Source organism: Vigna unguiculata, chromosome 9, assembly GCF_037176805.1.
Source record: "Vigna unguiculata cultivar grain cowpea cultivar isolate G323 ecotype 2 chromosome 9, ASM3717680v1, whole genome shotgun sequence".
Classification (NCBI taxonomy): Eukaryota; Viridiplantae; Streptophyta; class Magnoliopsida; order Fabales; family Fabaceae; genus Vigna; species Vigna unguiculata.
The window spans coordinates 10,042,244-10,068,054 of record NC_140800.1 but is presented as its reverse complement, the minus strand read 5'-3'; the positions used below and the strand labels follow the sequence as shown (position 1 = coordinate 10,068,054).

The window sequence follows — 25,811 nt, the reverse complement described above, 5'->3', positions numbered from 1 at the left end:
GTATATATATATATATATATATATATATATATATATATATATATATATATATATATATATATATATATATATATATATATATATATATATATATATATATATATATATACTTAGATTATCCTATACTTATATATAATATAATGAGAAATATTTTAATTATTTAGCTCAGTTTAAGAATGACAATGTGGGGATAGGTTATGTAGGCAACCCATAAGAAAAAAAGTGTTGGACAGACTAAGTAGTTTGACCTGCTGACTTACTTTCTCTCGTATAACCCACAGAGACCAAGAATAGGATGGGATGGGCTAATCCACATAACCCATGTTGTGTGGATTTGCCTCAAAATGTATCCATATCTTATTATGTGTCTATTGATATGAGTATTGTGAGGGTTTGTCATTAATTAAAATTATTTTCGAGAGACTTTTTTTATCGGTTCTTATTTTCTACAACTTTAATAACTTGAAATTTAATTTTGGTTGTGATTTTAGTTATATGCATTTGTTATGAAATTTTTAAGGGACTTGTATTTAAAAATTAGAAATTATAAAATGATAAATGATATTTATATAAAAAATATGATTATAAAATTTATTATTTCTACTAATTTAATTAAATAAAATAAGGTTCTTAAAATATTAACTAAGAAAAAAAAATTATAAAATGAACAATCTTTTATTGTTATAACCGAGAAAGAAAATTATGAAATGAATAATCTTTTATTTGAATGAGCCGGTTCCCAAGTTCACATGTTAAATGTTATGTAGAGCGGATGAAAAAGATTAACTCACATTTCTTGTACGAACAAACCAAATGTAGTTCACTTATTTCGATTCAAATGGTGGACGGGCCAAAAGAAAGCGTACCAAATTGTATTACATACCTAATTATAATACCCATTGAACTAAGTATAAATAAATTTACTTTTGTTTAATTTTATAAACTTTATTTATATATGTATAGACGACTATGCAGCCAGAGCGAAGTGATTTTAAGGAAACATGTTTTTCTTTGTCAGTAAAAATAATAATCATAAAATAAGAAACGTATCAAAATTATTTGAAAATGACGAACTGTCTTCAATAATCCCACAAACGTGAGAGTTCGTAAACAAAACTAAACTAAACTAAAATAATTTACTCCCATATAGAATATGAAATTTCACAGCAAGAGAGTGAATTTTCAATTTGATCTTTAAAAGTGTTAGCTATTGTTATTTTTTACTTCCTCAGTTTAATAAAATATATTGACAATTCATTTTAGTATAAAAATTTAAATATTAATATTAGCGTGCTTTATTTATGAACTAAAATAATGATAATTACTTAAATTAAGAGACCGATAAACATATAAATGTATATATGATAATTTTTTTCCTTAATTTTAGATGCTATCATTAAAACTTTCATGATGAAAATTATAGTTTACACATACTAAAAGAAAATATGTCTAATTATCGTTTATATTTATAGTCTTGCCTAATGATCCTATCAATTCAACAACTCATTAATGGTAGACATGAGATCTAAAATTTGAAACTTATTATTGTCATCATACTTTCAAATTCAGCCCCTTATACTTTCTCTCTCTTTTCTTTTTTTTTTTCTTCTTCTTAAAATTGGGTTGGTATTTCACTTTGTCCATCATGCAAAATAGTTATTTGCTAAAAACCATCAAAATATACATAATAATTATTTCAGTATTTAGATCAACTAATTAAAATTTTTGTACAAGCTAATTTAATAAATTATTTAAATGCATATTTCAAACATCAACAATTAAAGAAGATACACTACCGGAATAACACGTAAACAAGTTGAATTGGTCAGTGATTTATACATTCAAATTGTACATGACCTTTCAACCCATTACAACCTTAATTTATTTTAGACCTGTCTAATACGATAATACAAATTAACAATTTAGCACCCTAGAATTAGACCAATGATTTTCTTTTTTAGGAATGGGTCCATATAATTCTGATTTTACCTATATATCTAATATCTTGGTGAAGAAGGACAGAAACAAGAAACAATGAATTTTAAAACAAAGTACCATTGTCTTCACAAACGCACTTTCGTTGTTGGTCATATACGAAAAAGCACATTCACTATGTCTTTCCATGTTGCCATGTCTTTCTCACTCAACCTTATCTTTGGGTAAAGGCCACCAATTAGGGAAAACAAAGTTGTGGATGAAAGTGTGGTTGAAAACAAAGCATTTGTAAACTTTCATTAGAAGTTACTTTTTCAAGAAATACTCATAGCCTAAGTTTTTGTAGGACTTCGTTATATGTGATTGCTTTTAACTTGTTTCGAGGTAATTACTAATTTATTATGTAATTATACTTGTTACGATTTTATTTATGTGAAAATGTGTTTTTTACTGAAGAAATTAGAATCTCTCGCTTTGAAATTTATTATTTAGACACGTGAGAATTATATTGGGTAGAAAATAAAGTTAAAACAGTAATTGTTTTAATTTATTGGAAGATGTGATCATGTTCACGAAAGTAGGGGACGTGCTCCCATAGAAGAATGATTTGGACACGTGTTATATTTTGTTTTTAGAGATTATAACCATTTATAAGCATGATTTTGTAATGTGTTTTTATGGGACCAAACTATAATTTGCAATTCAGTTGAAAGGTTCGTACGTATGATATTTAACAAATCTTTTCTTGCTCTGAAAGGGTTCCGAGGACGGCGTAGGGGACCTATAAAAGACACTCTGATGGCTAAGTCAGCACTGTGATGTCAGGGTTTTAGAGAATAATTTAATGCGTAATTAATGCATAGAACAGTGTGCTATTTATACCTTTTTACCTGTGGGTCCTACCTGAAATGGGCTTTTTGGTCCAATATTCCCTTTCTGGTCATTTCTGGATCCAATGGTAAGGAGAGAAATTACCAGGAGGTCCTTCGAGGGTTGGCGATGCTCGGTATTCGGTCATGAGGATTTTTATGGGTACTTCTTGTCTGTCTTGACCATCTAAAAGGTAGTTGGACTCGTCTTTGGTCTTGAGTGCAGAACAAATAATCTGGAGAGGGGTACTCGGTGTAAGGTGTGCGGCTTTAGGGAACTGTTGGCAACCGCACATTGCGGAGGGGGACGTCTAGTGCAGGGAGTGCAGCCAAGAAGGTCGTTGGTGGCTGCATATTACAAGGGGAGACCTCTTGTACAGAGTATGCGGGCCAAACGTTTGCTGAGGGCTGTAGGCTATAGAGAGGGACATCTAATGGAGGGTATGTGGCCATGAGGTTTGCTGAGGGTCGTATACTATAGAGGGGGGGTATCCAACACAGGGTATGTGGCCATGAGGTTTGCTGAGGGTCGTATACTTTAGAGGGGGTATCCAACACAGGGTGTGCGACCATGAGGTTTGCTGAGGGTCGTATAGTTCAGAGGGGGGTATCCAGCACAGGGTATGCGGCCATGAAGTTTACTGAGGGCCGTATACTTAGGTGTGGTTGCGACATAATAAATTACAAAAAGTCATCTTCTTTAAGTTGTAGTCATAGATTTCATTCAAAAATAATGTGTAAAACTTAAGTTGTGATTATTTTAGTGTGCATGTGTCAAATTATTAGGATTATGTTCTTTCATTATTTGATGCATCTAAAGTTATTGAATTGGATCTCGATAACAATATCGAAGTTCGAGAAAACTGTATTATCTTTTAAATAAAATAAGAAATAATTTTGTAGGATTAATATAATTTTGGATATCATATTTAGACTTTACAAAATAAAAAAAAATGATTGTAAATAGCGCATTTTATTATGTAGTATAAAGTTACCATCCTTAAAAAAACGTAACGCATAATAAAAATGTGATTGACATTTTCAAAATTATTAACAAAGTATAAGTTAGGGTTTAGTTTAGATGAAAGCGTAGTCCATATTTTGGGTGTCTAAGTATAGGTCACGTTTTGAATAAATCATAGTTTATACTCAGACGACTAGATTGTAAACTACAGTTTTACGAATAATCGTAATATATACTATTTTGAATAGGGTTAATTTGTGAAATTTTTATTTGTCCCCGAAAGGTCTTGTTGTATCTCATTAACTGCGAATTTGTTGTTTTTCTCCTACTTTGTGAAATAGAGGCTTTTTCCTCCCTTTGTCTTCCGTAAGTTATTGCGTTGAAGTTTGTTCTCTCTTCCTTCTTGTTTTCTTTATTCTCTTTTCATTTTAGTCTCCTAATATGTTAAACTACAAAATAGTAAAACGTTTTGGAGTGACACCATTGTAGTCCTCCCATTGTTTCTTTTGAGCTTGTATTTGCATTTGGAGGTTTATGCCTACGTTTTGGGTTTACCCAGTGACATGTTTTTGTATTTTGGGTCCTGTCATTGTGTTTTGCATTTTGGATTTTCATTTTGGGTCTTCCCATTAATGTTTTTGAACTTCTGCATTTTGCGTCATTGACCTAGTGACTTAGTGAGCTTCTACATTGTTGCGCTCCCAGGTTCCTCTCTCGTGGCTATAAGTTTTAGAATTTTTATGTGATTTTTTATTTTTTTATTTGAAATATTTTTTTTAAATATGTTGAATTTTTTTTTTTAAATATGTTGATTTTTTTTTTAAATGGTTTATTGTATGCTTAAATTTCGTTTGTTTCAAATTGTTGTTGCATTGAGTGATCCTTAGTTTCTCATTTGAAATTAAATACAAAAATTTGTACTACTTCTTGTTTTTTTTAGTGTATATTTTATAAAATTAATATAAGACGAGACAATATTGATAATGTACATGTATTGAATCTTGAATTGTCTGGATAGATAGTTTAAAAAGATTAATCATTTGTTAATAGTTTATTTGTGCATATAAATTTTATATACATATTTTAAATTTCATGATTTTTTTCTAATTGTATTTCGTATTAATTTTCGGGTGCATATTAGGTTTTGATTGATAATTTCTTTCATTTCATGCAACCTAAAGACCAATGTGAATGACAATTTTACGAAATTTAAGAAATGAATTTTAAAATTGATATTTACCAATGAACTAAAGAAAGTGAATCTTTTCGAATGGCATAGGGTAACACCTTGAATACAAAAGTGGGGTGATTTCATTCAGAGAATCTTGAAATTGTTCATACAATTTCAGTACATATACGTATGGATCTGGATTGAATTAATTCAGTACATTAGTGTTGAGTATGAGAGATACGTATAAGAATTATACAATTACCGCAATGTAATGAAGGTAGAAGTGGCGATGAAGTCAAGTTTAGATGTCCTTATGTCAATTTTTATGGAGAAGGTTGTATGCAATTGAAATTAGGGAACATTATGATGGTTTTCTTAGAAGTTATACAACTTAGACATAACACAACTGATTAATAAACTTTCCAACTATATCCTAAACTGAAGATGTTGATTCTACCATGGAAGAATGATTGGTGGAAATTAGACTTCCCAAGTATTTTCTAATGATCGCATATTATACAGAAAAAAATTTGAATGATTGAAAAAATGTCTAAATGGTAAATTTTAAGAAAATTTCTTAGCAAGAGTGGGTTGAATTAGCTGCGACTCAAATAATAATTTAACAAATATTAAATAATTACAAATTAAAAATAAATTACGAAATTAAAGATAAAAAAATTAGTATAATTTTTTGTAAATTAGTCGGTAAAGTAGAAGTGTTTTAATAATTTATAAAAGAGTCTGATGAGAATATAATCCAGAACAATGCAACTAATACAAGATTTTTCTGCCGTACGAATATATCTTTGATTTGGTGCAAATTGGTATATAACGTTTTTATATAAGGAAACAATATTTATAAACTAACACGTCATTAAATTGAGAGATACAACTAAAGATTTAAATCTAATAAATAAAAGATTATATTAAATGTGATAAATTATAATTACTAATAAAATAAATAGATATTCTGGTCCTAATATTTATCATAAAAGAATTGCTACTTTACATTCTATCCCTACATAATTGATAAAATTTAATTCAAAAGAAGAAGTACCCTTTTCCATGTTGATGTTTGTTAACTTTAAACTTTATCATGATAATAATATCAAGAAAGTGAGTGATATTTGTCATATATAAAGAGCATAATCTTTATGTGATCCAACTCTAATCATTGTGTAAGAGAGAGTCTGAAAAGGAGCATGGCACTAACTTCTTTTCTTAATCCCACACTCTCTTGTCATCATGTTAACAACCAGAGAATTAACACCAAAAAGTAAGTGCATATTCCTTTAACCTTTTGCTTCATGCTACATCTTAAGTTGATTCTCTCATAATTAATCTGCAATTAAGAATATTGTTAATCATATTATACACCATAGGTGGTTATTACTCATGTGATTCCGGTTAATCAGGTAGGACTTTGAAAATATTGAATACGAAAACCATGTGCTGCTTTAGACACCAGCTTTATAAATAATTTGAGGATGAGTTTAACTTTATGCTTTAAATTTTCTTATTACGGAAGGAGCAAATTGAACTATTTTTTGGATTGCAATCATACAAAATTAGATGGTATTTGAATGAGAAAATTATTAGAATTAGGAACGATAACGAGTCAAACTGGGAATGGATAATGTTTATTCGTAATTCGATTCGCAATAAAAAAATTTAATCGTTGTCAGACTTATTACCTGTACGAGAATCGATATAAAAAATATTCACAGATATTTTAAAATTTGCAAATGAAATACCTACAAATATTTCAAAAAAATATTTTATAATTTTTTAAAATTAAATTTAAATAACATTATAAATAAATATAAAATATAAATTAAATTAAATTAAAATTAAAATTTAATCTAATCTAATAAAATATAATTAAATTTGAATTAAATTTAACTTAATTTAAATTTGAATTTGAATTTCTCATAAATAATAAATACTTACACGTACAAATAATATGATATTCATACTCAATTTATTTACAAATAATATTAAAATATCCGTTATCTGTTATCTACTGATAATAAATATTCACGAATATCAATTATTCATCGAAGATTTAAAATCTTCGGACCACGTACGAAATTTTTTTTATATTTCTTATTAAAATCACATGTTCCTCTTCTATGAACAATAAAAACTGCAAGTCGTACTTTCTTTTACAAGAAAATTTTCTAGCAATTCCCACAAATTCTTATATTAATAAAAATTATTTAAGATATACTCAATGATAAAAATATATATATAAAAGAAAAAGAGTTTTGTTCAAGATTTTTTTTTATGTTTATTAAGAATGTTATAGAGTCTTGGAATTAAAAAAAAAAGAGTAAAGTTAAATATGTTTTTTATTTTTAAATTATTATTAAAAATGTGTAGTTTGTCTTGAAATTAAATTATATATTATTTAGTTCCTGAATTTTATGAAAGATAAATATCATTTTGAACCAACGACAGATAAACATATGAAACTTTATTTGTAATACGAAAAACTCTCCCCACATTATTTATTATTTATTAGAGAGAATGTTTTAACTACTATAAATTGCAGAAACAACATAATGTATAATTTATATCAGGGACAACACAATTTTTGTAAAATAGTTTGAAAGAAAAACATATATAACCTGAAAAAATAGAGTAAAAACCATAAATAAAGATTTAAGAAAATTATTGTAAAATATATTGGACACGAAATTTTTTGTAAAGAATGAATATTTAAATATGCTTTAAAATCTTAATATATCTTTAATTTATTTAAACTATTTTTTTTCCTATTTTTCATTTATTTTCTGGAATCAAAATTAGAGGGGTGCAAAAGGATGAGATTACGACAAGTCTGGAGAATAGCACTGACACAGTGACCAGTGTCGGTGTTTTAATGTGACGAGATACAAATTCTTATCGACTTTGTTCTCTCAGAATTGGACGAAACGTTTTTCCATTTCCTCTTCTAATATCGAATAATTTTATTTTTGTTCTAAAAATCAAATGTCATGAAAATCTATTCAGCAACAAAAAAAAAATAGCACTTTCCATCAAATTTATAAAAGTTATTATAGATTAAGAAGTTGATTAGTTTGAAATAGAAGTTGAGAACGTTAATCCAATTAGAAAGTGTTAGAAGGAAGTGAGAAAATGAAAAAAAAAAAAAAAAAGGCAATGCCAGTTGTAAGTCAATAATAATAAAACTTATAATAATGGACGGCCAACACAGTTCGTTCATTCAGCGATCTTAAGGATAAGACGTAAGAGTATTTGTCGGTCGTCCAATCTTTCTTTCAATTTTTTTTTAAATATATAAATTTTTTTAACTTAATTATGTTTATTTTTTATTTTTAAAATGTGGTTTTAAATCAATTATTGAATATTTTTTATTTTTTATTCTGATTTGTACAGAAAAAGATATAATTTAACAGGTAAAATTTAAGTTTTAGACATCTAATATTTTCATGAATAATAATAATAAAAATAAAAATATCATAATAGTTTACTCTATACAATTTATAACAAATAAGAACATATTTATTTTTCAATTTTTCTTTAAATTTATTAGAATTTTCTTTCTTCATTTTCCATCTGTGATAGTAATAGACACACTGCTGTATCGTTCAATCATTATTTTCACAAACTCTCGTAATGGCGTTTACGTAATTGGGTTCTCCAATATTCCTCGTAATGTTCCTCCCAAAAAAGATCTAACTCCCCTTTCAAATTATTCACTTTTTTTTCACCCATGTTACCAATCCCTTTCTAAGAATATTCTAATCATTTTCGATTTTGTATAGCTTTTCTAGGAATATACTAAAGGCCTTACTTCTAATAAACAAAATAAACAAATAACACTCATTTTTATTTTAAAAAAATATAATATTAAGAAAGTAATTAAATATAAGATTTTAGTGTGGTCGTTTAATAGCAAGGTCACTATTTACTTTATAATGTGATCGAATAACCAATTGTTTTTCACTTAAAATATAATATTTATAATCGCTGTGGTCAAAATATATATGTTAAATAATATATTGTATAGCAATGTCACTATTTGTTTTATAATATGATCGAATATTTCACTTAAAGTATAATATTTATAATCGTTGTGGTCAAAATATGTATGTTGAATAAGATATTGTTAATTCTTATTATGTTATTATTTATTTTCAAACTACATTCTTTTGTCTAGTGTATTTGAGTTAATTAACATTTCAATTTCTTTAAATTATTTATTTTCTTAATTTGATATTTTTATTCTTTAGATAGACTTAAATCTCACAAATGCACTGAACTTACAAACATTTTCAAAGTTTATAAAAACCTTTATTCCATAAATTCCGTAAACTTTATAAGTTAAACTAAAATGATGTCTTCGTCAAATATTATTGTTTTACAATGGTTTTGTAAAGACTTGAAAAATAAATAAAGAGTAGATGCAACATCTTGCGAGGGTTATGCCCTTGGAGTAACAGTTGACAGAAGTTAGTTAATTTATAACAATCACTAATCACTAGTGCAGAAATTCATTTTTACCTCGCCTTATATGCTTTGGTTGTCCAGGAACCGAAGCATATAATGACGCGGTGACATTTTTGCAATTTTAGACAACTTTTATGTCTTGGTTCAGCTTAACCCGAAGCAAAAAAGGATCATATGTTTCAGTTCGCCAAAAATCAGTGCCAAAGGAGGCTCATATGCTTCGGTTACACAGACCCGAAGCCAAAAACTCATTAGTCGTTACCTCTTTGGCCTCGGGTGGGTTTGAAACGGTGCCAAATAGGGCTATATGCCTCAGTTCAATTAATAACCGAGGCCATATGGTTTAATTAGGGCACCAAATTCGCGAGTCCCCATTTCTCTTCTTCCCCGCGCCCCTCTCTACAACAACACACTTTCTCTTCTCCCTCCGGCATGGCTGTTCCAGGCGCGGTGGTGATGTCGTCGACGTTCCAGATGCAGCAATGGTGGCTCTGGTGGCGCGGATTCGCTGCTGCTCCGATTTGTTCGAAGGTGGTGGTGGCGTTGCGTTGTTGCAGTGGTGGTTCGCTGCCTTCGTTCGTGGTGGCGCTGCTCTCTACATCTGGTGCGTTGTTCACAGTGGCGTGATGGTGGTGGTCCACATCTGGATGTGCGTTCGCGTTTCGCGCAGGTTGTGGGTTTGTGTTTCTGTTGGCTGCAGGTTTTCGCGCAGTGGTGCGTTGCGGAGAAGAAGACGAAATTGTGGTGCGGTGCGTTGCTTCCGACAAGGGTGGCGGCTGCCATGGTGATGGAAAGAGATGATGAAAATTAGGGTTGCTCGAGCATGGTGCAGATGTGTGGAAGAAGATGGTGATGGCTGTTGCGTTTCGCCGGCGAGGATGATTGGCTTCGATTCGAATTTGACCTAAGGCAGAAATGGAACTCTATGGCTTCGGATAACAACCGAGGCCAAAAGGGGTGCCTTTTGGTCTCACCCCAATATGCCTTGGTTCTAGACCCGAGGCAAAATGAGAAAAATAACCGGGGCAAAAAGTCTTTACTGCAGTAGTGAATACTCTATTTTGATGATTTGATTTGATAGTAGTGAGATTATGATCAATGCTTTATTATGAGAAAGGTAGTTCTGATTAGTAGTTTGGTATACTTGATTTGTTAAATATTGAGTATTTAATTAAACTAAAATCTTTGATGATTGTATGACTTTATGATTGCTAATTGAATTGGATATATCATTTTGGTCAAATTGTTATATTTAAGACATTTTTGAACTAACTAGTAGTATTTTGTTTTTCAATTGAAAACGGAGTAGAGTTGTCTAGATAACTCAAACTGATGATTTGATGTATATGTAGAATTCTAAAAAGTATGCAAATTTGTTGGGTGAACTAGCTAGTCGCTAGACAAAAATGTGACTTTGAGATTTCAGAGAACTCGAGTGGTCTTACTTGTCGGGTGAGCTTTTGAGAAAAGCTTTCAAAGATCTTGCTCGACGAACGAGTAAACCACTCGCTAGACAAAAATCTTTTTGTGAAAATCTAGTGAGTTGAGGTTGGCTAAGTCACTAGGTGATCTCTATTTTCGCTAGGTGAATTCATTCCCAAATCATCATGTTACTACTATTTGTTTCATTTCACTTATTTAAGGTCAGCCAAATCAAACAATTGCAACACATTCTTTGCATTAACTAAAATCATGGTCATTTATTTTGTTTGTTGAGCTTGGTTGTCCTCAACAAAAAGAAACTTAGTCATCTTCTCATTTAGCCTAAAGAGCTAGAATGACTACAAGAAATGAACGTCTATGTGAGGTGTGACTCCATGTTGTTTAGACATTGGTTGGCTAGGTCATTTACATAAAAAAACAAGTAGCTCGTTCAATGGTTTTAACTACAATCTTTGTTGCATTTGGAAGATATTGATTTCTCCAAATACAAATTCTCATCGATGGTGATAGTGTAGTAAACTCAAAGATTAAGACATTGGAAGATATTTTGACTCTACATTATTCTTGTAAGGAGCATTACGTAGAAGACATTTATCCTTTCTTCCTTATTTCCTTTATGCTTTGGAAGAAGTTGAATGAAGTTTCCATCATGAGATGCTATATCATACACCTCTCAAACTCTATGATGTGGTCCTTGAACCTCATCTTATCCAAGATAAACTAGTTGCTTATTTATTGTCAAATACTTACTTCCAATGTTAGTAGCTTGTACAATTTTTTTTTATTAATGAGCATCGCATCAAAATGCTTAGCTTACAAAACATTTTTCATTATTTTGCCTTGAAGGTACTTTTAGTCACAACCTTCATAGTAATAGTCGTTCACATGATCACCCTTAATGGCTTGACTGAAAACCAGTTGATAAACAATGATAATGTGACCTAACATACAAAAGATGATGTATGTCTTCCTTAGTACCTTCGCAATTCAAGGTATATTTTTTGCTTTATAGTGAAAAAGCCCTTACTATCACATCAAATTAGAGTCATTGTTAAGGCAAGTCTCCTAGGATCCAACTCTCTTACATTGATATAATGCTTAATGAAGATCTTGATGGGTGTGATCATTGTTGCCTTGGGTGATACAAACTTATAAATCTATAGTTCCCTTTTGAGTATAATCCCTTATAAAGAGATGCTTAATGTCAATATGTTTGAAATAAGAATGCAATATATGATTTTTAGAGATACTAATGACAACACTATTATCGCATAGAATATGAATGTTACTTTTATAAGCATTATGATCTTTTAGTTGACTCTTGATTCATAGTAGTTGAGAAAAAAAACTAGCCACTGAGATATATTCTATTTCAACTATTGATAGTGTTCCAATCTTTTGTTTCGTGCTTGCCAAAGATACTAGGTTCTCTCAGATGAAGTACCCTTACTTGTAATTTTTTTTCTCTCCACTTTATCTCCATTGTAATTTGCATCACATAATTACAAAAATAAGGTTAGTGGTTCTGAGGAATAACAAAAAAGTACTTTAACAACTATTAAATGAACTTCTCATGGATTATATTGGAAATGTGCACATGAAATCAACAAACATAATAGTTGGTTTAGCATTGTCTTGGTCATATAATCCTTCGTAAATGGACTTTAGCTTCATTTGAGATATGAAGGATAAGTTTTCTTGGAAGGTATATGTCATCCTCACTCGTTCAATCAGATCTCTTATGATAGTCTTAGGTAGATGATTTTGTTAGAATTATGGTGCTTGATTTAGTCCCACATCGCTTAGAATAGTGAGTTGTGGTTATCTATTTTACTATATAAGAGACTCTATGTAAAGCTTTAAGATACACCAAAAATATACAAATACTTCCTAGTGTAGTCGTGGACGTATGCATACACATTGTAGCCGAACCACGTTAAATTCTCTGTGTCTATTTTTCTCTCCTTTATTCTTTCCTTTATTGCCTTGTTCCTAACAATTGGTATCAAGAGCCATTTTTTCTTAGTATGCTCTGTGGTTGCAGCATTGTCTGATCTTCCACATCAGAAAAGATTTGGTTTCTATTTTTTTTTCTTCTTGGGGATCTCAGTTTAGAGAAGTAGTGGGAGCTTTGGTCAAAGGCAGCAGGAGCTTTGGTCAAAAGCCGCAGCAGGAGCTTTGGTCAAAGCAGCAAGAGCAATGGCATTGGAAGAAGGGAAGGTGAGGATTGAGAAGTTTGATGGCAGTGACTTCGGGTTCTGGAAGATGCAGATAGAGGACTACCTGTATCAGAAGAAGTTGTATCTACCCTTAACAGGGCAGAAGCCAACTGACATGGCGCAGGCGGAATGGGATTTGTTAGATCGGCAGACACTTGGTGTGATCCGGTTGACATTAGCCAAGAATGTTGCGTTCAACATCATGAACGAGAACACAACCGTAGATTTGATGAAGGCATTGTCAAATATGTATGAGAAGCCATCTGCAGCCAATAAAGTTTATTTGATTCGCAGGCTAGTCAACCTAAAAATGGGTGAAGGTAACTCGATTACTAATCATATTAGTGAATTCAATACAATTATTGCGCAGTTGACATCAGTGCAGATAACATTTGATGATGAGGTGAAAGCATTAATTTTATTATCATCTCTTCCGGAAAGTTGGAGTGCAACTGTTACTGCAGTTAGTAATTCTGCAAGTAATAGTAAGTTGAAGCTTGATAACATCCGTGACCTGATCTTAAGCGAAGATGTTCGCAGGAAAAGTTCAGGGGAATCTTCCAGTTCTAGTTCCGGTTCAGCATTGAGTACTGAAACTAGAGGAAGAAGTAGCCAGAAAGGTCATAATCAAGGCCGAGGCAGATCAAAGTCTAGAGAGAAATCAAAACCAAAATACCGGAATGATATCACTTGTTGGAATTGTCAGAAAAGGGGTCACTTTACAAATCAATGTAGGGCTCCAAGGAAGAACAACAACAACAAGAGGCAAGATATTGATCAATCAACAAATGCAACAACTGATGAAATTGAAGATGCACTATTATGTAGTCTAGATAGTTCTATTGATTCATGGATTATGGACTCAGGTGCGTCATTTCATACTACACCTTCTTTAGAATTATTATCTAACTATGTTCCAGGAAAGTTTGGGAAGGTCTACCTTGCAGATGGAAAATCTCTTGATATTATAGGAAGAGGTGATATCAATATCAGAACCTCTAATGGAAGTGTGTGGACTTTGAAGAATGTCAGACATATTCCAGCCTTAAAGAGAAACTTAATATCTATAGGGCAGTTGGATGATGAGGGGCATTACACCACCTTTGGAGATGGACACTGGAAAGTAATGAAAGGTAATCTTGTTGTTGCTCGTGGAAAGAAGCGAGGATCTCTTTACATGATTGCAGATGAGGATATGATATCAGTTGCAGAAGTTGGCAACAGTTCCTCTTTGTGGCATCAAAGACTTGGGCATATGAGTGAGAAAGGAATGAAGCTCATGGTCTCAAAAGGTAAAATACCTAACTTGAAGCATGTTGACGTTGGACCTTGCGAACATTGTATCTTTGGAAAGCAGAAAAAGGTTAGCTTCTCCAAAACAAGTAAGTCGTCTAAAGTTGAAAGACTAGCACTAGTGCATACAGATGTTTGGGGGCCAGCTCCAGTGAAATCTCTTGGAGGTTCACAGTATTACGTAACCTTCATTGATGACTTTACAAGAAAGGTATGGGTTTATTTTCTTAAAAATAAATCTGATGTGTTTTCTGTGTTTAAAAGGTGGAAACAGGAGGTTGAGACTCAAACAGGTTTAAAGATTAAATGTTTGAAGTCTGATAATGGTGGAGAATATGACAGTAATCAATTCAAGGAGTTTTGTTCAGAGAATGGGATCAGAATGATCAAGACGGTTCCAGGAACGCCAGAACAAAACGGTGTGGCAGAAAGAATGAATAGAACCTTGAATGAGAGAGCAAGATGTATGAGAATCCAGTCAGGATTACCCAAGGTATTTTGGGCAGATGCAATAAGCACAGCAGCCTATCTCATAAACAGAGGACCATCAGTTCCTTTAGGCTATCAGTTACCTGAAGAAGTATGGTCTGGAAATGAGGTAAACCTTTCACATCTGAAAGTTTTTGGTTGTGCTTCATATATTTTGTTGAACTCTAATAGTAGAGATAAATTGGACCCTAAGGCAAAGCGATGCTATTTCATTGGCTATGGATCTGACATGTATGGCTACAGGTTTTGGGATGACCAAAACAAGAAAATTATCAGAAGTAGAAATGTTACTTTTAATGAAAACATGTTCTATAAGGACAACACTGCAGAATTTGCAAATGCAAATAAAAAGCCAGAGCAGGTATCATTAGAAGAAGTTTCAGAAAGTGATGTAGCCAACAGAAGGCAGAATACAGATGTAGAGCCTGAGTCAGAGCCCGAGTCAGAGTTTGGGTCAGAACCTGAACAGATAGTAGAGTCAGTAACTCCTGAATTACCGACTAGAAGGTCTAGCAGAACCATTGTAGCACCACAAAGGTACTCCCCTTCATTGCATTACTTGTTGTTGACTGATGCTGGTGAGCCAGAGCATTTTGCTGAGGCTATGCAGGGAGGTGAATCTATTAAGTGGGAGCTAACAATGGAAGATGAGATAAAGTCTCTTCAGAAGAATAAGACATGGTCTTTAACCAAGCTTCCAGAAGGAAAGAAGGTTTTGCAAAACAGGTGGGTCTATCGGTTAAAAGAAGAACCAGATGGCAGCAAACGATATAAGGCCAGACTCGTAGTGAAAGGGTTCCAACAGAGACAAGGAATTGACTTCACAAAAATTTTCTCTCCTGTTGTCAAGATGACTACCATCAGAGTTATCTTGAGTATAGTAGCTGCAGAAAATCTTCATCTGGAGCAGTTAGATGTGAAAACTACATTCCTACATGGAGATCTTGAGGAAGAAATCTTTATGGCACAACCAAAAGGTTTTGAAGTACAAGGCAAAGAGAATCTTGTATGCAAGCTTCATAAAAGTTTGTATGGGTTGAAACAAGCACCGCGACAATGGTATAAGAAGTTTAATGAGTTTATGAGAAACTCAGGATTTCACAGATGTGAAGAAGATCATTGTTGTTATGTGAAGAAATATATTGATAGTTATATCATTCTTGCCTTGTATGTTGATGACATGTTGATTGCTGGTGCTAATATGGCAGAAATTGACAGGTTGAAGAAACAATTGTCAGAAAATTTTGAAATGAAGGATCTTGGTCCAGCCAAGCAAATTCTTGGTATGAGAATTTCCAGGGATAGATCTAAAGGTATTCTAAATTTATCTCAGGAAAAATATATTGAAAAATTGCTTAGCAGGTTCAATGTTGGAAATGCTAAAACCAGGAATACACCTTTGGGAACTCACTTAAAGTTCTCAAAAAGGCAATCTTCTCAGACAGAGGAAGAAGAAAATCACATGTCTAAAGTGCCATATGCATCTGCAGTAGGGAGCTTGATGTATGCTATGGTTTGCACCAGACCTGATATAGCACATGCAGTGGGAGTTGTGAGCAGGTTTCTATCCAATCCCGGAAAGGAGCATTGGGAAGGAGTGAAGTGGATATTGAGATATTTGAAGGGCACTTCAAAGATGCATTTGTCCTTTAAAAGAAGTAATCTCACTTTACAGGGGTTTTCTGATGCAGATTTGGGAGGTGATTTGGATGGTAGAAAGAGCACAACAGGTTATATTTTTACGTTGGGTGGCACAGCTATCAGTTGGAAGTCCAAACTTCAAGGAAGAGTCTCCCTTTCAACCACTGAAGCTGAATATATAGCTATCTCAGAAACAGCAAAAGAGATGATATGGTTGAAGAATCTTCTAAAAGAATTAGGAAAAGGGCAAGATGAACCTTCATTGTTCAGTGACAGTCAAAGTGCCATTTGTCTTGCTAAAAATCCAATTCTTCACTCCAGATGCAAACACATTGAATTGAAGTATCATTTTATCAGAAACTTGATAAATGATGGAGATTTGATTTTGTTGAAGATTCCAGGTGCAGAGAATCCAGCTGATATGTTAACCAAGACTGTCACAACAACTAAGTTGAGGCTTTGCATTGCCTCAACTGGCCTTCGAGAAGATTGATGATGAAGGCACTACACTAGGTAGTAATGTAAATCAAACCCCAAGTGGGAGAATTGTTAGAATTATGGTGCTTGATTTAGTCCCACATCGCTTAGAATAGTGAGTTGTGGTTCTCTATTTTACTATATAAGAGACTCTATGTAAAGCTTTAAGATACACCAAAAATATACAAATACTTCCTAGTGTAGTCGTGGACGTATGCATACACATTGTAGCCGAACCACGTTAAATTCTCTGTGTCTATTTTTCTCTCCTTTATTCTTTCCTTTATTGCCTTGTTTGTTCCTAACAGATTTCTCATGGTTGAACATTTAAGGTGATTAATTGGCTCTCACGTGAGCTAGATTGTCTAGTGTGAGGTTAAATACTTTAACAACGTTTTCTAATGATAAGGAGGACACTTCTTTATTTTTACTTTGATCAATATGCAAGTTAAAGAAAGATTGTCTAGATTTTGATAAATTTCTTATTAAACTTGTGATTATTGAATTTGACATGAATTTCCTCTTCCACTACCATCGTCTTAAAGTTATAAGCTTCCTAGTTTTATAATGTTTTAGAGTATCCAAACATGATTCCTTCATCACTTATAGAATCAAACTTAATATGTTTACTACTTTAGTTCACATGTGTTTGAAAATTGAATTGAAACTTGTAGTGTAATAACTTATATTTTCTCTCCAATACACTGTTTTGTTTAACTTATATTTCCTCTCCAATACACTATTATCACAAAATTGTTAGAAAACATTTTTTACAAACATTCTTTTGTAATTACTTCTTATTGAGACAATAAATAAAATCTTATTTTAATTTTTGTTACAAAATTTTGTAAAAAATTCTAAAGTTTCGATAACTTATGTCTATCTAATATAGTAATCTATTATGATCATAGTGTATGTTTTGCCATACAAACATGATTCTTCTTAATTCAAATAAATTTGTCATAGAATTTTCTATCGGTAAAAACAATGACCAATAAAATTTATGTCTTGGCATTTAATAAAAAATAAAATAACGTATAATAACAAAAAAATTGAAAAAAATGATTAAAATATTATTCACATATTATATTGCAAATTAAAGCAAACATTTTATTTGTTATATAAGAAGTAGATGAAATAATAAGAAAATTACGACAAAATAAATCAATTTAATTTCATTTTACACAATATTTTTGATTTTTGATTTTAAATAATAAAACAAATAATGACGATTAAATGACAATTCACTAACATCAGGATTGTTTCAGAAAAAAGGTGAAAGGGATTGATGACCGAAACAAAGCATGGGAACTTACAATCCTTCCTTTTATTTATATTTAAGAAAATTAATATTTTATGGTTTCGTAGAAAGTTTATAAAAAGGAGAGGGAGAAAGTTCAAGAAAGTATTAAGATATAAATGTTCCTATTATAGTATATTTCTTTATGCCATTTTATATGATTGCATTTTTCATTTTATTTTCTACTCAATCAAATAATTTTATTTCCCTATTTCCATTTCGTTTCTTTTACTTCCTTCTTTCTAGGTTTCCTTTATCAACGAAACATAACAGTATCATAAATTATATTCCAATCCAACATATAGGTAATGGTTTTATTTTTCAATAAGCATATTGACATTTTAAAAATAACAAAATAAGATAAGATTAAAATTTCAATACTTCGTAATATTAAAAATAAATCATATTATGACTAATTAAAATAAGTAATTCTCTCTCTTTTCTCCTCTTCTTTAGAACCTTCCAAAATGCTGGCTGGACTTGCACCAAACAAACCTTTTTTTTTATATATATACAAAAAAGAAAAAAGCATTAAATTAGAAAGAAAGAGATTAAAGTTGAGGAACTATTCTTCTTATGCATATTATATTAGAGAAATTCAAGAAAAAAAAAACTATACAAACTATCTGTCTTTTATTTCAATCAGTTGGAGAGTTTATAGTTTATCATAATAAATTACTTATTTTAATAGATTAATCTGTTTTTGAGATACATATATGATAAATAAATAGTAGTGGAGAGTCTGATCTCACTTACTTTACTTTTTAGAATGGTATTTGTATATGCATTGAATAACTTCACTCCTTACTTATCGAGTGATCAACCTAACATATATCTTCATATATAAAATTCATACGCACAACATTGAACAGAACAAGATTTTAGTGTTTTTATGTATTAAAATATATGTGCATACTTCAGTTGCAATGTGTGCATGACACGATTATGCTACCTAAACATTCTTCCATGACAAATTCATAACACCAAACAAAACAATAAATGTGAGCAATATTTGTTGGAAAGTAGTAAATTAGGGTGTGTGAGATAGCTACAATATAACTCAACACAAGGCTACTAGGGAGTGAGAGAAAGACAGAGAAACATTACTTTTTGGTAGTAGCAACTAGCTGGAGAAGAAAGAGAATCTTCATTCATTTTTTTCTGCTCATTTCTGTTTACACCTTTATCGTTTATCTCCAAGCATTGGAGTCTGCTTTACTCCACACTCCACACTCCACAACAAAGATCGTCTGAATTCCCTTTCCCTTCTCTTTTCACCCCTTTTTCTCCTTTCTTTTCTGGTGGGGGCACCTCATTTTGTTTTTGACTTCATAATACTACTACTCCTTCACTTGGAAAAGGTGCTTTCTTTTTACTCTCTACTCTAACTTCCTTCTTAAATTGTGCAATTATTGTGGCCATTACTTTCACTTCTTAGCAAAGGAGAGTCCCCAGCTCAGCTCAGCTCAACTTTAGTTGTTGCATTTTTCGTTTTCTAGGCTTAGTCATTGTAAGAAAGCTCCTTTTTTTTATGTTTCTTTCGTTTCTTCTTCTTCTGGGTCTTTTTCTTTGTGGCATTGGGGGATCTGGGCTGGTGTTAGATTTGGACGTGTTGTAGATTTATTATTTGTTAATTATTGTTGATTGTTCGCTTGTTCAGAGTTAGGGAGAGAAGGAAAAAGGGTCATGGCAGGAGCAAAAGCAGATGAGCCACAGCCTCACCCTCCAAAGGATCAGCTTCCCAATATTTCTTACTGCATTACTAGTCCTCCTCCATGGCGTGAGTACTTCATCTTGTTTAGATTCAGAAGTGCAGAAAAATAATAATGATGCTGTTGAAAATTAAATATTGCTTTTTTTCAGATTCCAGAGTGGGGAATTTTTTCTTTTTGAGGGAAAACTAGTTAATCTCAAGGTGGTTGTGGAAGCACAGGAAAAAGAACTGCCTTTTCTACTGTGGGGGATTTGGGTCTGGTTTTGTACTTTTATATGCCTTTGGCAACTCAGGCTTCTTTTTACTTGATATTAATGGAAACAATTTGAAGTGTTGTTTCGTTTCCAATTTAGTTGAAATCCTTTTAATTATATATATAAACCAACCGCCCTTTTCTGTTATTTCCAGATCCAGATTTGGTGCTCTGGAAACAATTTGATTGCTACTTCCAAATTTGCCCCACTGGTTTAATACTTTTTAAATATTTCAATAGGTTAAAAAAAAAAACTGTTATTAATAGTACTGAATTTTGGGGTTAATGGATTTTAAGGATGTTGCATATTTGGCTGACTTCAATCTTTTTTATCATTTGTAGTTTGTGTATAAATTTTAAGAATCTTCCTGACCTCCCTTTTAGTTGAGTTTTACTTTGCTATACTATTTCTTCTTTATTTTGACTAGAAATTTTGGGTAATTGTGATGCAGCTGAGGCCATACTTCTTGGTTTTCAACATTTTCTTGTGATGCTCGGCACAACTGTGCTGATTCCCACTGCTCTTGTTCCCCAGATGGGAGGTGGCAATGTAAGTAGTTTGGAATAACATGATAGGGAATGTATCTAACCGTGTGATTGAAGATGCTTTTTCGTCTTAGCCAGAATTATAAACAATAGCAATTCATTTTTTTTTTTTCAGAATGAGAAGGCAAGAGTTATTGAAACGCTACTTTTTGTAGCTGGTATTAACACATTGTTGCAAACAATGTTTGGAACTCGACTGCCTGCAGTTATTGGAGGGTCTTACACCTTTGTTCCAACCACAATCTCTATTATCCTCGCTGGCCGATTCAGTGGTGAACCAGATCCTATAGAGGTCTTGTTGTAACTTGTCAGCACAAATCTAACTATGTACTAAATTATGCATGATTGCTATAATGTATACATTGTCATATGTGTAATCATGTTGTATATCCATTTTTTATGTACTCAATTATGTTGAAAATAAAAGAGTATGAATTTGATTCAAGAATTACCGTTTAACATTATATTTTGTGCTTAGTTGGTTGGAATTTTTTGATAACCATTTTCCCTGTTTTTATGTAATCAGAAATTTAAGAGGATAATGAGGTCAATCCAGGGTGCTCTTATTGTTGCTTCAACTCTTCAAATAGTACTGGGCTTCAGTGGTCTTTGGAGGAATGTTGCAAGGTTGGCCATAGTTCTTAGTGCATTATGTGTTTTCTGTTTTGTCTTGACAGTGTCTAAACTAAACTGCAATCTATATTTAAGAATTTGTTTGCTATGTATGCTCATTTGCCACTTTTCCACCAAGTTAAATTCATGTTTGAAGTGGGTATTACAACTCATGTCATTTGTTTAATTGGACTTGGATTAACTTGCACATAAGCCAAAAAGAAATGAAAGAATTGGATGATATCTTGTGATTGGTTAAAATATTCCCATCTTATGTAAGTTCAATTCTTTCTTCAGGTTCTTAAGTCCACTTTCATCAGTTCCTTTGGTATCTCTTGTTGGTTTTGGGCTGTATGAGTTAGGATTCCCTGGGGTAAGTCTTCTGCTACAAATTTACAATTTTCAATGTATAAAATTAATTTACCAAAGTTTCAATATTGATTCCTATTTTGTCTGTAGGTTGCTAAATGTGTAGAGATCGGACTGCCTCAGCTTATATTGATCGTATTTGTTTCACAGGTAGAGACAGAATTGCATATGCATACTATCTTCTAAGTTTCTAAATCTCTAAATTAGGATTTATCCCATGCCCACTATGGATATAGTCAAGATTTAATATATTAGTGGGTATAAATTTTATGTTATAAGTTGGTTTTGTGAGATTAAGTTAAATTTAAATTTCACTTTCTTTCTAAGATGGTATCACGAATATCTAATCCTATACTGGCTACACATATGATAGATTGACTACAAATACGATAAAGTATACAAGTGAGTGTAAACTTTATTTTACTAGCTGTTATTGTAAACTTGTTAGGTTTAAAATTCACTTTTTAAGACTTAATTGTTAGTGTTGTTTTGGTTTCTTCACATTTCTAGAGTTTCTTACATTATGGTTCCTGGAGTGCCACTGGCTATTGGACCTCCTACAAATATTTAGAAATATGACCAAATTAAAGTATATAAGTAAATGCAAACCTTATTTTATGAGTTAGTTTTGTAAAGTTGAGTTAGACTTAAGATTCAATTTCTTAGACTTAGTTGTTATTGTTGTATTGGTTTCTTCACATTTCTAGTTTCTTACATAATGGTTTCTATAAATTTGAGTTTGTAATTGGTTATTGTTTGCCACATGCAGTATGTGCCTCACGTGCTACATTCGGGGAAAAATATCTTCGATAGATTTGCTGTGATATTTACAGTTGTAATTGTGTGGATATATGCTCATCTACTTACTGTTGGAGGGGCCTATAATGATGCTCCACCTAAAACTCAAATATCCTGCCGCACTGATCGTGCTGGACTTATAGATTCTGCTCCTTGGTTAGTTGTATGACCTCATTGAATTTTAACTGTTAATGGCGATTTTTTTCTGTGAAAGTTGTGTTAACACCTATAATTTCACTATGTTTTAAAAATAATCCCATAATTGAAAAACTTCCAATTGGTTCCCTACCATGAACGTTAACTATCTGGCATTTGTGAACTAGAGGGTGGCCAACTTAATCCATTTCTTGTTTAAGAAACACAGTCATGTCAGTGTTTGCAGGGTTTGTTGTAGTTGTGCTAGGGATGGATTGTTTTGGCCACCATCTAATCCACTGTGGCAAGATGGACTCAACATTAAATTATTGGCAACAGGCCTGTGATAGGGTCCCAAGTAAAAGCTTGGTAAAACTATATTCTGCTTGTTCATTGCAAAATGAGCCTAAATTATATTCATTATTTGACATGTTTCTCCTATCTCATATTTTTGCTATTTCGATTTCAGTGTACTATTTTGAATAAGTGAGGGTTACCTTTTGAGTCGATAAACTGAGCTGCATACATGTTACATGCATCAGTCTTATGTCTTATAATATTTATCACTATTATGCATCTTGTATAGTTAGTATATTGATATTTCTCAAGTCATTCAACTGGATCCTTGAGACATTGTATTTTTTTTTTTATTGGTAATTTGGTGGGAATCTACTAAGGCTTAGTCTTGTGTGTTGAAACTTATTGAGAAGAATTTGGCATGGATTTTGAGCTTGCAGGATAAGAATTCCATATCCCTTTCAATGGGGAGCACCTTCCTTTGATGCAGGTGAAGCGTTTGCCATGATGATGGCAGCTTTTGTTGCTCTTGTAGAGGTAATAATTTCTTTCATTTGATCTTCCTCATCTAAGCATTCATTTTTCTTATTAGTCTTATACTTGCGTGATGACATTCTTGCATTATCTGGCTTTTATACTTATACTTTGGCTCAGTATCAGTGTTATGCAGTTACCATGTTGCATACTTGGACTAAATTATTTGCTAATGCTTGTTTCAATTCTCACAAACAGTCCAGTGGAGCTTTCATTGCTGTATATAGGTATGCAAGTGCAACACCATTACCACCATCAATTCTCAGCAGGGGTATTGGTTGGCAGGTAAAAAAATGGCTTTTACTTTAACATTTGAATATCTGTGAAAAAAATTTCACATGCATAAACGTTAGTGGTAGAATACCTTTACTGATTAGTGTGATATTTTTACCAAGATATTTAAGTACACTCTCGAGTATAATTCCCCTCATTCATCTTGTTTACGCTCTCAGGGAGTTGGCATTCTGTTATCAGGATTGTTTGGAACAGTCAATGGATCTTCTGTTTCCGTGTAAGATTGAAATTGTGCTGTTTGTATCCTCTGTACCTTACTGGGAAAGAAAACTTGTTGATGAAAAGAGTTTTGTTGGTTTCCCTACAGAGAGAATGCAGGTCTGTTGGCTTTGACACGGGTTGGAAGTAGGAGAGTGGTGCAAATATCTGCTGGATTTATGATTTTCTTTTCAATTCTTGGTGAGTTGTTAAAACATGATTTTTGTGATTCAAATACCTACTTTACCTTATCCTAGTAAATTTCCTCCCCTTTTAACACTGACTCATTTTCTTCTACTTTGTAGGAAAATTTGGAGCAGTTTTTGCCTCAATTCCACCTGCCATTATTGCTGCCCTCTACTGCTTGTTCTTTGCTTATGTTGGTATGTGTGATTCTTGAAAAACACACTGGTACATTTATTTATATACTTTGATACATAATGACCCTACAAGAAGCATCACATGTAATGTTCTGCTCCACTTTTTCTCACCATTTGCAGGTGCCGGTGGTCTCAGTTTTCTTCAGTTCTGCAACCTCAACAGTTTTAGAACAAAATTCATTTTAGGCTTCTCAATCTTCTTGGGCTTGTCTGTTCCACAGTACTTCAATGAGTACACAGCCATTAATGGTTATGGTCCAGTCAACACAGGCGCAAGATGGGTAAGGATAACATGTATATAATATAATATAATATAATATTTTAACAACATTTAGAGGGAAATTTGAAGAGGTTTTCAATATTAGGGGACAACAGAAGATGGTGTTGTTTGTTCATTGCTTACAATGAGATTTTTGTGCACATGACAGTTCAATGATATTATCAACGTGCCATTCCAATCAAAAGCATTTGTTGCGGGTGTTGTGGCATATTTTCTAGACAACACTTTATTTAAGAGAGAAGGAAGCATTAGGAAGGACAGAGGGAAACATTGGTGGGACAAGTACAAGTCCTTCAAGGGTGACACAAGAAGTGAGGAGTTCTATTCACTGCCTTTCAATCTAAACAAGTACTTCCCCTCTGTTTGATTCTCTGCACAAGACAAGACCTCTCATATAAAGGTGCCTTCTTCATCTTCACCACGCTCCACTTCTCATATTCAATTAAATCTTCTTCTTACACGCCATAGCTCTCTCTATCAATACTCCACCCTATTGTATTGTTATATTTATAGCATTTTCTAATACATTTCTTTTATGCCTCTTGTTTTTGTAAATCTCATCAAGAAATATCGACTGATGTAGCAAATGCGCATGGCTAAATTATCAATGTCTTCTTCTTCTTCTTCACTTTAGAGTCACTTTTACCACCTCCATGCAATACTCTATTTTCTATTCAATTATATGGTGCTGTGTTAATAGGGCAGAGAAAGAAATGGTTGAAGAGTTAATGTGTTTTGAGATTTAGAAAAGTAGGTTAAATATTTTTTTAGTCATCGAAATACAGAATTCGTTTCTACTTAAATTTTTGTGTCAAATGTATTTTATTTTAATATTTAAATTATTTAAACTAGACGTGTTAAAACTAGATGAATCTTAATTTCATAAAAAACTAAAATTATATGTAAATATATTTAACTTTGTAAAGAATCGAAGTTTTTTTTTTTTGATAAAATCATGTTCTTAACCACACGATAGACTTTAGAAGGTACTTGGCGATGGTTAGAATATTTTAGAAACTACAAGAATAGTTAATGTGATAGCTTCAGTCTTATCACATTGGTTTCACATCAGAAGCTCTAAGCCACTCAGTGCTACCGATGAATCTTATCAATACTTGTACACG

The 25,811-nt window shown here is 32.3% G+C and overlaps 1 protein-coding gene across 3 annotated transcripts; it reads left to right on the top strand.

The window, feature by feature from the left end:
* Window positions 1–19,319: 19,319 nt before the first annotated feature.
* On the top strand, window positions 19,320–25,315 carry LOC114163363 (nucleobase-ascorbate transporter 6-like). Of its 3 annotated transcripts, none has more exons than XM_028047634.2 (15): window positions 19,320–19,638; window positions 19,938–20,057; window positions 20,697–20,794; window positions 20,906–21,082; window positions 21,317–21,417; window positions 21,700–21,775; window positions 21,862–21,921; window positions 22,541–22,725; window positions 23,442–23,538; window positions 23,734–23,820; window positions 23,988–24,046; window positions 24,137–24,228; window positions 24,333–24,410; window positions 24,528–24,688; window positions 24,836–25,315. In XM_028047634.2, exons 2-15 carry the CDS (start codon window positions 19,964–19,966, stop codon window positions 25,052–25,054), a joined length of 1,584 nt encoding a protein of 527 aa, XP_027903435.1. In that variant the 5' UTR covers window positions 19,320–19,638; window positions 19,938–19,963; the 3' UTR covers window positions 25,055–25,315. The 3 variants fall into 3 exon arrangements, with proteins under 3 accessions (XP_027903435.1, XP_027903434.1, XP_085522583.1); XM_028047633.2 differs by having other exon boundaries at window positions 19,510–19,787; XM_085666457.1 differs by lacking the exon at window positions 19,320–19,638 and adding an exon at window positions 20,141–20,246 and having other exon boundaries at window positions 19,932–20,057.
* Window positions 25,316–25,811: the final 496 nt, after the last annotated feature.

Bases quoted from the DNA above. Each gene is read 5' to 3' on its own strand.
- LOC114163363 (XM_028047634.2), top strand. From the start codon at position 19,964: ATGGCAGGAGCAAAAGCAGATGAGCCACAGCCTCACCCTCCAAAGGAT. The intron at 22,726-23,441 runs GTTAGTTGTATG...TTGAGCTTGCAG, and splicing joins CTTATAGATTCTGCTCCTTG to GATAAGAATTCCATATCCCT. The intron at 23,539-23,733 runs GTAATAATTTCT...TCTCACAAACAG, and splicing joins CTTTTGTTGCTCTTGTAGAG to TCCAGTGGAGCTTTCATTGC.